The sequence below is a fragment of the Dysidea avara genome, chromosome 4 (assembly GCF_963678975.1).
Source record: "Dysidea avara chromosome 4, odDysAvar1.4, whole genome shotgun sequence".
In the NCBI taxonomy this organism is placed as follows: Eukaryota; Metazoa; Porifera; class Demospongiae; order Dictyoceratida; family Dysideidae; genus Dysidea; species Dysidea avara.
The window spans coordinates 345,269-358,482 of NC_089275.1; the positions used below are offsets into that span (position 1 = coordinate 345,269).

The 13,214-nt window shown below is 37.8% G+C and overlaps 1 protein-coding gene across 1 annotated transcript in view; it reads left to right on the forward strand.

The window, feature by feature from the left end:
* Window positions 1-13,214, forward strand: part of LOC136254351 (leucine-rich repeat protein SHOC-2-like) — a 16,723-nt gene that overhangs the window by 2,201 nt on the left and 1,308 nt on the right. Inside the window, exons 3-11 of the mRNA XM_066047031.1 lie at window positions 3,553-3,582; window positions 3,636-3,737; window positions 3,789-3,875; window positions 4,043-4,196; window positions 6,662-6,833; window positions 8,344-8,599; window positions 11,285-11,408; window positions 11,460-11,676; window positions 11,983-12,220. Of these exons, the coding sequence (XP_065903103.1) occupies window positions 3,553-3,582; window positions 3,636-3,737; window positions 3,789-3,875; window positions 4,043-4,196; window positions 6,662-6,833; window positions 8,344-8,599; window positions 11,285-11,408; window positions 11,460-11,676; window positions 11,983-12,220 (1,380 nt within the window). The remainder of the gene's footprint in view (window positions 1-3,552; window positions 3,583-3,635; window positions 3,738-3,788; window positions 3,876-4,042; window positions 4,197-6,661; window positions 6,834-8,343; window positions 8,600-11,284; window positions 11,409-11,459; window positions 11,677-11,982; window positions 12,221-13,214) is intronic.

Here is a 13,214-nt window from a genome sequence, read left to right on the forward strand (position 1 = left end):
ACACAATCATTTTCCACATGCTGGTATGCTCTTCATTTACTCTTGGCTGGTTGTGGCTGGTTATGATGGTATGGCTGATTGTGATAACTTGTTGGTAAAGCAACCAGTAGTGTTGAACCTAGCAACTAGACTGAACACTCATTGACAAGTAGTGCGTGGTCACAGGGAAGGATGGGGATTATACTAAGTGTGATTTTAAGAATTTATAAGCATGATTGACCTCCTCAACTATGCCAACCTATGGTTACCTTACTATCTCTGACCGGATCCAAGCACAGGCCTAAATTGTACAATATAAAGCATTGATCACAATGGGTAAAATGCTTGTTTATTAAAAAAAGAATCTTATTTTTTAAGAGGGAGTGTATAAACAGTGAAGTGGACTACTGGAATGGTAGAATGGGATTTTTTAAAAGTTCGATATCATTTTTTTACATCCAAATAGTACAGCTCCTCCCCTTAAATAAACAAATAAATAGGATTCCCCTTGAATTCAGCTCTTTTAGCATGTTTTTCCTCACCACAACACTTGTATGACTTATAACTCAATACTTTATTACTTGTCTGAAACTAACTGTCTTGATGAAGGTTCAGTTGTGCAATGTGGCAATGCCACAATGAACTTTGGCTTAAATTTTGTTTTCTGACATAATTGTGGAAAAGGCTCATTGTAAACGTTTACAAGATAGTCCAGTTTCACTTTACCCAAAGATTTTCGCTTAGGCTCCTAGGTTAGTGGTAAACACCTCGTACAGGCTCTGCCTTCTGTGTTCGCCCTCCAGTGCCTAACTGGTAAAGTTGATAATGATGAATACTTTGTTATACATTGAATGTACTTTTACAATGCATACATGTAATCAGCTAGCTAGCTACTTTTTATCATTTAGGGGAACAAGGGTTAAGTCAGGAGTCTTCTTGGTATTCCCAATAAACTGTTATTGTGTATGTTCATAACTGACTTTACAGTACATTACATTGGTAAACTTTGTCTATGGTGAGGTGAATTATGCTAAAAGAGCTGACTTCAAGGGGAATCCTATTATTTGCTTAATTAAGGGGAGGAGTTGTACTTATTTGGATGTAAAAAACTGATGTTGAACTTAAAAAATCTTGGTGTTTTTCCAGCATTTGTGTCCCCAAGTTATTGCCATATGAGGCTAAAACTTATCCAGTAGAGGACAATTTTTAAAAGTGCAGTATTATGTTGGGTTATCATAGATCCAGTCACATTACGACAAGCATATTGTTCCCTGCTTGAATTAGTTAACAGTTGACTGTTAGTATTGCTTAACTGATTATATTTTGTTCATAGACATGATTACACTTCAAGTAATCATGATTGTAGTAATGGTTACTGTGAGAGTGTAAACTAAGGGAGCTCCTTGTAAGTCAGGTTAGACAGAGACTTGCTTGCTACTCTTGTAATTATTATCAATTACCCTGATTCCTTCAAGTCACTGATAGCGACATACTAGAGTTACACAGATAATCTGATCAGCTAGAAGTCATATTGGTGCACCTCCACTATACCCAGGATAACATCTCTACACGTAGGGACATCCCCCTTACAGGTAGTGTTTCATTTCTAGTACAATTACCATCAACACAATAGCTATTAGCTGGTCACATGTGACCAGGAGGACTATCACAATGTTATTGATAAGATTATCTGTAATGTTCTGTGATAGTATTGTTGTGGTAGTGGAGGAATATGCTTCCTTACAAATTGGTGTTCATGTTTATATGATTAATTTGCATGATCACAGGAAATCTGTTAGTAGCTACAATTATTGTATAGTGAAACATGTAAATTAATGGACTTGTCAGTTAAGTATTCCCCACCATTGAGAGGCTTGAGTGCTGTGCTTTATATGGAAGATGACATGTGTCTTATTTTTGCAAAGCAACTAAAATCCCCTCTAGCGATTTGGTGTAATATTTACAAAGTACAAGCGATCTTCTCTGTTCTGTAATTCCATTTTACTGCAAATTTTGCAATGGGTTGTAAATACCACAAGTAGCATTGTATCTACATGGCTTTACACAATTGAGATGTAGCCTATCTGACTAGCCTGTAATAGATGTGTAGCTGGTATTTCAGTTGTTACCTAATACATAGGAAATTTGATTGGCTGCAACAAGTCCTTGCCCATTTGAAAACATGTTACTTGAATAGCTAACAAATTGTCCATGACTGGTGCATCCCTAGCTGTGCTGTGATGTATGGTCACATCTACATGTTCACTTGTATGGTGTTAGTAATGTTACACTTTATACCATAGTGTAGCTAGTGATGATATAAGCTGTGTGTTTGTTTGTTTGTTTGTTTGTACTACAAACACTGGAACACCTCTATAACGGACACTTTAAGATTTTGAACTATTTTTACTACGATAAGAGGTGTTCCTCTTTCACAGGTGTACAATGTTTGGAGCTTACAGAGGTGTTGAGATTGAATTCTATTATGAAGTTTGTTTCTTAATTTGGAGAGCTAGAGGGGTTCCAGTATGTTAGATGTTACTATGTATAAACATGTTCTATATTGTGTGGTGTCTAATGGAGGAAATGTGTGGTGTACATGTACACATGGTGTTCTCTTAGAGGTACTTAGTATAGGTCTTTATTGCACAATGGATAACTACCAAATATGTACCAATTTAGCTGCTACTATATTTAGTAACAGCTAACAATTGTTGCATATTAGAAGCTACCATATATGGTGTTGTGATAATTACCAGGTGATTACACTGCTGAGATAAATAACATTGTTGCTCGTAGCAACATCAGCTGATATATTCTCCCTTCTCAAGGGACAGTATCATGTAATGTATTACTTGTCTCTAACAAACACATCACAGCATTGAGACAGCATGATTGATCATGTGTGGGACATTAAACTCTAAATTGCTAAAACTAGCCAGGCTAGTCCTACCAAGTTGGTTCTACAACTAAAAATAGATTATAGACTCTTACTGGGGTACCACCTGATAGTCTTAGTTACAAAAAATTGAAGCGGTTCGGGCACCTCAAATGATTACAAGAAGACCAGGAAGTACTTAACAGCACTGCCTATGCTTGTGAACTGCCTGATGCCTTCAGACAAGTGTAACTCGATAATGGCCAAGACTACATGCTTGAATTATTACATCATTCCTGTGAGGTGTTTATGCATGTCTTAAGTAATTAAACACCTTACATAGTTGGCAAATATCAAAGCATTCTCTGAATACCATTGTCTAATTGTGATGTTTAACAACCTCCTCCTACTCCTTGATATAATTTATTTTTGTTACTCCGAAAACATCCTACCCATGTGACAGTCATGTGATGGTGGTGTCACATGTATCAACTGGGATTCTCCTGTGACATTGTTATTACTTGTGAATAACTTCATTGTTGCAAGCAATCCCTTCATCACTGCTAGTACAACAACCTATTACTAGTTAGCAATAATTCACAAAACAGAAATGTGAATTGTGAACTTAACTATATGTACAACAGTTATGTTGTACATATATTGATGTAATTTCATTGGCTCTTCTCTTGTTACAGATAGCGTCAATACCAATGGGAATCCGAGAGGTGAGACACACTCACATTAATCCTGTTGTTTGATTGGTTATATTCCTATGTAGCTATCGTCACAGCTGGAGGAGTTATATCTTTATAGTAACAGATTGACGACGGTTCCCTCGGAGACTGGCATGTTGAGTAAGCTAAAAACATTAGCTCTGCAGGTGAGGAGTGGGTGGGGCTCTAATCTAGCCAACTGTATTGTGTTCCAACAGGAAAACGTGATCACTTCATTACCTGATGAACTAAGAAAATTGTCAGCTTTAAAAGTGTTAGACCTTCGGCATAATAAGTTAAAAGAGGTATTCCATCCGTATGTGTGTATCTCTGTGTGTGTGTGTCTATGTGTCTGTCCTGTGTGAGTATGTATGTGTGGTGTGTGCGTGTGCGTGCGTGTGTGTGTGTTTGTCATGTCCTGTGCACATCCCTGTGTTACTCTAGACATGTACTCACATTACCTCATCCACAGATTCCTGATGTGGTATATGCACTAACCAGCTTACAGACACTTTACCTTCGCTTCAACAAGATCTCTATTGTCAGTATGAGACTAGAGAACCTTCTCAACCTGACCACCTTATCATTGAGAGAGAACAAGATTAAAGAACTACCGTCAGCAATTGGTAAGTGTTGTATGTAGTGGGGTATACACATCACTGATCTACTGTTCTGTGAGCAGTACATCACAAAATAACTTGGTTAGCTGTGTGGTAGCCCAGTGTTTTGGTTGGTTGGAGAATGGCGACTCACTGGCTGTTCTGCTAATACTGCAGTGTATGCGGTAGAACCTCTCTTTAACACTCGCCAAGTTAAGGACAGAATAGAAAACATCTTCATAATGACAAGACTGTTAAAAGGAACCTCAAAAATTGGCTAGCAATTTTGGTACACATGTTGTTGAGTTCTGTTGCTTTTCTGTGAGTAAGATAGTCATTATAATTGCATGCTTTATGTCTCCATCAGAAGGCACACTTGTTGGTGAGATTTTGTGATATTTATAATCTGCAGACATTATTTGACAAGGAATGTCTACTTACTTTGTAATTTGAGCTGTTCATATTAAGTGCCTGATGGAAACAGTCACTCACAGATATACTCTAATAGAGCAGTCACTGCTATCAATAAGGTATGGTAACATTACAAATGTATTAATCAGTGTGGCAGTGTTGATGACTATTCCATGGGCAAGATTCTGACATGTATTAATTGTAGTTGGCTAACCTGCTCAACACTTCAGGTACCACCGCTGATAACAGTATTCATCCTCAGTAGTGACCACTTGATAGTATTGTATAATTTGTTTGTGGAAAAGATGACACAAAAATAGCATGGATAATTAGTTAAGTGAATTATCCTTTTCAGAATTGTTAATAACGTAAATATCCATTAAACCCTGTTTAGTCAGTCATACGTATGTGTAACTGAACTAGTCACGTGGCTCAGTCGGCTAGTTTTTTGTGGTGCATTGGGATACCCATTTTAAGATTGTTTTGCACTGTCAAAATTTTGTCAAAGCAGTTTACACACATAATGACACTACATTACATGAGGCAGGACAGCTGTTGTTGTCATTTGTGTTTCTTTATTATTATTATTATTATTACTAGGACCGCGTCACATATAACCAAGTACATACACCAACGTGACAGCCCCCCGGTGAGGCTATTAGGTGGTGAATGCATTATCCCCAAATCAACTCAATATGTCACAGTAGTGACAGATATAACACTATAGTGGCATCGTAACTAAAGGCCACCAGTAGCTAAGTGCCAGTACATCATTGGTGTGGTATAAATGGCACAGTGATGTGTACAAAGTATATGTATACAAAACATACAGGAAAGAACTATACATTATTGCAGTATTGTATGCAGCAATACATTATAGGCAACATCACCATGCAGATAAAAATTATTAGCCAATATACAGCAATGCATATCAACATCAACTAGAGCTAAGTAAGGTTCATCAGTGATGTAGCAATGGCACAGTGATGGGTGACACACCATAGTTATGCATACACAACTTTCAGGAGATAGCTACACAATGCTGTAGGCGTATGCAAGCCAGATGAACCAGATAAAGGAAGACAGCCAAGCCACTAGAGCCTAGTAGCTACGCCAGGTGAAGGCAAAAAAGATTAAGCACGTATTGAATTGCCTGACACCAACACAAAGAAAGTTCGCCATGCCAGCTGCACAAGACAAAATTGTTTACTTGTATTTTATATGTAACTGTAAGCTTATTGTAAAGAGCGTGGCATATGTCAGTTTAATGTTTTCTTGTATTGTTTATTTACATGAATCAGTGAATCCACTGGCAGCTGGCATGGAGACTTGAGATGTTACAAACATAAAAACTTACTTGTAATCTTCTTGTTTACTCAAGTGGCTTCTGGCTCTCCTGCACGGGCATCACTAATCTTCTTCGCGCAATATGTAAGTAATTAAGCAAGGGTGTGGTACTGGGCGTTATATAGAATTACACGTATGGTCAAGTCATCAGCACAAACAGGAGCGACGATTATACGTTTGTGCCTTCATGTACAGGCGAATCTATCCCCGGTTAGTTCATGTCTCTAGGCCTCGTAGTTTTCTCAAACATTAATTATTAATTATTTATTTAATTATTTATTTATTTATTTATTTATTTATTACGTAATTTTAACCGCGTTTCGTATTATTCTTAGTACTTGGTTATATAATTAACACTTTACAGTGACCAGCACTGAAGGTCTACAGCAACATGTGCTGCAGCCTTAGGATTACCTAACCTAATTTCAAGGACTTCGATTTAATGACTTAGCTTGTAGCTGGAAAGGTGTAACAGAAAAGGGACCAAAGTAAGGAAAAAAATCCCTCCAACCCCAGGATTCGAACTGCAGGCCACCCAATGTCTAGTCGGGGCCACACTCAGTCTTCCTCCAGGAGGGATGGATTTTCTTCCTTAAACCTAAAGTTTTCGCCTGTCATAATACTGGCTAAGGTTACCTAACAATATTTATCCCACAGGATACCACTGGCTGGCTTGTGAACTATATGGGGCTTCTATTGTAATGTGTTTATGTTGTCATGTTATTCCCCCTCAGGGGCCTTAACACAACTATTGTTATTGGACGCATCTCACAATCATTTGGAGTTTATTCCTGAGGAGATTGGTAATTGTGTTAACTTGACAACCCTTGATGTTCAACATAACAACCTCACTAAGTTACCATCAAGTGTTGGCAACCTGACACAGCTGAAGAGATTTGGATTAAGGTATCTCCCCTACCCTAATAGTAGCCACATACTACATGTTTGGTCTATTAAAATCACTGAGAGCTAGGTAGGGTGTGCAAGGAGTTGTATCCATTGTAATGGCTTATTGAACAAGTTTATGGATTAGGGATTAAATGTCCACTAGTATATCTGCAGGTGTAGGCGACCTCCCTTGTTTCCCTACTTTTTTTCTATGATCCCTAATTGAACTTAAACTTCCTAATTTTTCCTTGAACTTGTTTGTTTATTTTGTAATATTATTATGACTGGTGAACCCACACATACTGCATCAAAAGAAAGGATGGTGCCAGAATTAACATTTCACCTGAACGCACACCCCAGCATTGCTTCGAAAGTGCAGTGGCCATTATGCTTTGCTTTTAATTCTGTTCAGCCCGTTACACAGTGTTACAAATGAAGAACACTGTTAGAATTGCCTCTGCAATCAATCCAGTCACCATGGAAAATATGGACGATTCCCGTACTGCATGCAGGGAAGCCATGCATTGCGCTACTGCGAATTGACACCTTGGACTGTCAGCAAAAAGAATGGGACACAAAGGAGGACAAAGGTAAGTCCATGATGCGTGCATTGTATATACTGCAGTACTCCAAAAGGCACATCTTGGGACGAAGCGACGTTGAACAGTGAAAAAGCAAGCCCATAGCCTTAGCCGTTATTGAGTTATGCTTGCCTGAAAGCATCAGACAGGCAGGTAGTTAGTCAGTAGAAAATTCCATTGAATAATGTATATTAAAAAAATTCATAACAATCTATTAGGATTGTACTGAAGGCACTTTTGGGCTTGGTTATACCTAACCAATACTGCCAAGGTGCCAGGATGGTATTGTGAAGCTGGTTTTTGGTGATTTTTTTGGCCTGAAAAACCCAAATCTCCATGATACTTAATATACAGTACTACCGTACTGTATGATAACAATATCATGTACTAATAATAATGTTGTTGATAAGTACATACAGTAACAAGGGGTAGGACAAGCCCACATGAATTATAATAGTATATTGTGCAATTATTGAAAAATGTCACATGAGCTAATAGTCTCTGTACAAAAAGAAGGAGGGGTGTGACGGGGTGATATATATATATACTTTGTTGTTTGTAACAGTCTGATTACAGTGTGATTACAGTGTGATTACAGTGTGATTACAGTGTGATTCTTGATTGAAAAACTGCTACTGCCGTTATGTTGAAATGAGGCTTATAGTGATGACGATGCACGGCAGTCACGGTTTTCATGCCAACAGTAACAGTGTTTATAATAGATCATTGATGATTATAATAGGATCATTGATGATTATTATAGGATCATTGATTATAATAATAGGATTGTTGATGTATGATCTGGTACTGTAGTATCACTAATAATATTCTTATACTTCATAATGCATGTGGGCTACAGCACATCATGACTAGTCTTGTTATTATCTTTGTATAATATTATAATATGTCATGGTGAGCATTAAATAGCTACTGTCTTATTATTACAGATATAACAAGCTAAGTGAACTACCAGCAGAAATTGTCCTCTGTGTCCACCTGGAAGAACTAAGCTTAGAGAATAATGCTATTGTAGCTTTACCACAAGATTTATATGGTTGCTTGATAAAATTGTGTTCAGTACAACTATCACGAAACAGTTTTGAGACATTTCCAGTTTCCCAACCCGACCATCTTTCACACATGAACTCTCTCAATATTGAACACAACTCGATCACTAAGATACCACATGGAATACTATCTAAGGTCAGTACTCCATACTGCATTATATGCTCCATTAGTCTGTACTCCATACTCCATGTTGCATTCTGTACTACATACCATTTATTGCATTGGAGAGTTGACCAAGGAGAAAGAGGATGGTTGTACAACTGCTGTGAACACAAAATCACCATCTATGCTCCACTCCCAGGAAATACAGAGGGGTGATATCAATGTGTCAGTATTGGGGCCCAGAAACTTGTCAAATCCTCATTTTGTCCCTTCCTCCTAATAAGTGTTTCTATACAGAGTTTGATCAACCTATAGTAATTTCTAGAAAAATTAGGCATAATTTAAATTGGATTTGGGATCAAAGGAAAAAAAGTAGTGAAATGAGATAGGTTGCCTATACCTGCAGAGTTTAATATGTCAAATGTTCACAAGTATGTCTGCAGGTACCGTATGCAGGGAAATTTTGACGTAAGAAAAATTTGACGAATTCAGACTTTAGCAGATTTGACGAATAAAATGTTGACGAAAATCAAGAAATTGTAGGCAAACCAGTACTTTTAATTTTAAGGGTGCTTATAAACATTTGACAAATTTAAATTTGACGAATTAAACCGATTCATCAAATTTGTCAAAATTTTTTGATGTCAATTTCCTTGCATACGGTATGGGAAACTTCTCTTGTTTAACCATCTATAGATGTTAGAACCTACGAGATTAGAAACCAGGAGCACGATGTGTATATCTGCCATTGATCACGGTATGAAGCACTCCTCATATTGATTAAATCCATGTGACCAGAATGGTATTTCATGTCCTCCTCAATACCTTGAGGTGTTATTGTAGTTGATATACGAGTGTTTTAATGCTTCTGGCTTCTGTTGTCTTGGGTGGTTTTCATCATCATTAACATTTGAACCATCAATGGATAGCTCCGTGTTTTGTCTACCTGTTATGTCTAGTTTCAATGGAAAATTAGTGCTAAATACCATGAGTGTACTCTATCATTATAACAGCATTTGTGTTGGAAGTTGATAAATCATGGAGTGGTATCAAGAGTTCATAATATAGTAGTGGGGCATTACTATATTATGAACTCTTGGTAGTATTTTAAAGAATCAAGATTAGACTGCCAAAGGGCATTAACTAGTGGAATAATAAAATGAGGTACACCATGTAAAACTCTGCTACATCAGGGTTATTGTGGTGTTGTTTGCCAGTTGAAACTAGAATTACCTTCAACTCAACAAGTGTAGACAAAAAAAACTTGTGTCATCTAAGATTAAAATGTGAGAAACTCACCACAAGACTTACAAAATGAACTTACCATACTTGTAAAATGTTCAATGATTATCATGAAATACTCCACACTCGTAGAAAGGGTATAAAAGACACAATTTTGGCTCATATTAGTGATTGGGTTGATTGTGAAGACTACTGTTGTTTGTTTGTACTGTGTAACAGGTTGAACATAGCTGAAAGCAAAGTGTAGTGGCCATTTCCCTTCTCAATTATTGGTGCATGTTAAGGTGCAAAATTAATTTTATGACATGTCAGTCTATCGCCATTCTTTCAGTAGTCATAATTATGTTATTAAAAAAGTAAACAAACAAAATTAGGTATTCCGCTTCTTGTGAAGATAGCCCTTCAACACAGGGAAGCCATACCACACTATTGCAAATTGACACCTTGCATTGTCAAAGAACTGGGACACAAAGGAGGACAAAGATGCATGTATTGTACGTATTGCAGTTGGCTAAACGGCACGTCTCAGGATGAGAAACTTTGAACAGTGAAGGAATCACACCCATAACAATATCCATTTTCATCCTTGGCTTCCATGATCCCTAATATACACCTGTACAATACTACTGTACTGTATGCTGTAGTGTATGTACATGTTAAGCTGGATCCTCAAAAACATTTAATAACTCATTTGTAGTACTGCTTGACCCGCTAATATTATTTCAAAATCTTTTGTTCAAATGTCTGACAATATTTATGGGCAATCAAAATTTTCACCATACATTTCCTACAGGTAAGCCAGTGGGAGGAACCATAAAAGTGCACCGGTGTCCATTACGGCCCTTTCCCGAACTTGTAATGGAGCCAAGTAAACCATATGTGTCTGTTGTTGACGCCTTTGCTGTCACCACTAATCATCTGGTTGGCTGAAATGTTAATTCTCTTGAGAAAAAATCCACTTTTAATTTTTAGCTGTTTTTCAGGATCCAGCTGAATTTGTACATACTGTAACTTCTGCCTTTAAAAACTGCTGAAATCTAGAAGTGTGGCAAAAAGCAGATCTCATGGGATGCACGTGACATTTGAGCTCTGCTCAGTTATTCTAATAGAACATGTGCATGTTGACTAAATACTCTAACAGAACAATCATTTAGTGTTTGGGTTATCTATGTTTCACTATACACAACATGTGTATACTAGCGTTAGTTACTTTCATGTGTTACCAGATCCCTTACAAACCTTCTCAACACAACACATTACTTTCCTAGCTAATAAACAACCCTTAACACCTGATGCCATGTAATCACGACCAACCTCTGAACACATGACCCCCACTACACCACACACACAACACACACTCATACAGAATACATTACACATACACATTGTGGTAACACTATTGGTTGTACAATTTGATCGGCACAATGGACAACCTTTTCTGATGTTGTACTGCACAATCTTCATACTCCATTCCAGGCTCCGGCCGTCACCAGTCTGGTAATCAGTCACAATCAGTTAGCCACTCTACCACTGGATTTTGGTACATGGATTGGATTACGTGAATTAGACCTCGGCTCCAACCAGCTACAAGTGTTACCAGGTAATGTCATGCAGTAGTCATGGTTACTAGCATCACATGATCCTATTTTAGAGGACATTCAAAAGTTAGTCAAGCTAGAACGACTAGTGCTTAGCAACAATTTATTACGGCACCTGCCCAAGGGCATTTGTGCCCTGAGAGAGCTACAAGTATTAGAGTTGGACGGTAACAGATTGGAGAGTCTTGTGTCTGAGATTAGCTACCTGCGGTCACTAAAGAGACTCAATGTTCAGTCCAACAGGATAACATACCTTCCCCGTGGATTAGGGTGAGTATTATTTGGAGTTTGTTAATGTGTTGTGTTGCTAATATTGTACACTTACTGGTTTGAGGTGTTACATGAATAATGAAATACTTCAAGAATGTTGGTGCTTTGCTTTCATGTGATTTACTGGATGGATTTTTCTGTAAGCATCTAGTACACATTTCATTAGACAGACAGAACATCTAGTACACACACAATGAGTAATTGATGAGAATGTGCTTTGAGAAAACAACTAATAGGTAGACCCCATCCCTTCTACTATAATGATCATGTAAAGGTGGTCACTAATTAGAATCTGGTTGTTGCTAGGTTACTGCTAAGCCTGGAGCACCTTAGTGCTGGAGAGAACAACTTGATGGAGATCCCAACTGAGATTGGCAGTCTGGAAAACTTGGAAGAGTTGTATATTAATGATAATCCAAACCTGCAAAACCTGCCGTATGAGTTGGCCTTGTGTAAGAGGCTAGCTTTGATGAGCGTCGAGGGGTGTCCCCTAGGGAGATTACCTCTACATGCAGTAGAAGGTGGTCCCTCTGCTATTATACAGGTTAGCACTGCTTGTAACTATAATTTGGGGTGTGGCTATAACTTCGAATTAAGGATGATGACAATGTCTCCAACTTAATTCTAATTGATGCCTTCCTCTCTCATACACTATATGTCCTACAATTCACTTTATTGTGTCATGTCCCAGGGAACCTGTAATGTCACCTCCTACTTAGTGGTGGACCTAAAGGAGGTTTCTGAGAAAGTATTATAGGCAAGTATAAGGCTGCCTCAAGAAAATTTTAGATTGGATTTTAACAATCGTGGTAAATCTGATAGTTAAGACTGTGACATAGGGTGATAGTTGTGACTAAGCTGTAGCACTATTAACATGGTTACTTGACTGCTCTATTAGAGTATCTTGATGTAGTAAGAAGTGTTTAATGTAGTTACAACACTCCATTATCTGAACTCATTGGACCCTAGGTGACCATTCATTTATAGTTCTGTTCAAATACTCTAATAGAACATACACTGTTGTCAAATACTCTAATAGAACATACACTGTTGTCAAATACTCTAATAGAACATACACTGTTGTCAAAATGCTCTAATAGAGCAGTCATTTCCACAGCTTGGATAACTTAAAATTCAGATAATCAATGACCAGATAACAGAGGGACATGCACATTACTGTATGGTTTTGCTATGATTGTCAATACAGCAATATTGATAGTTAAACTACCACTGAGCTAAAGAGGAACCACAGACACCCACCTAGATCTGTCACTGCTACCATCTATTGGGCTAATTTAGGAGTTCCCCAGTAGCTATATAGTCGGATCGCGTTCACCTGAGCTCTAGTTTCTTGCTAATAATTCCTGTTACATGAGCCAGCTGCCCAAACTTTTAATAGAGCTGTCCTGTGAAGCCCTTTAAATGCCAGAACTGTTAATTTAAAAAGTGCTTTGATATGGGCAAGAATAAGTGAGTTATGAGGCTTTAAAAATATCTCATACATTTACTATGGGCAATTCAGGCAGACACGCAAACAT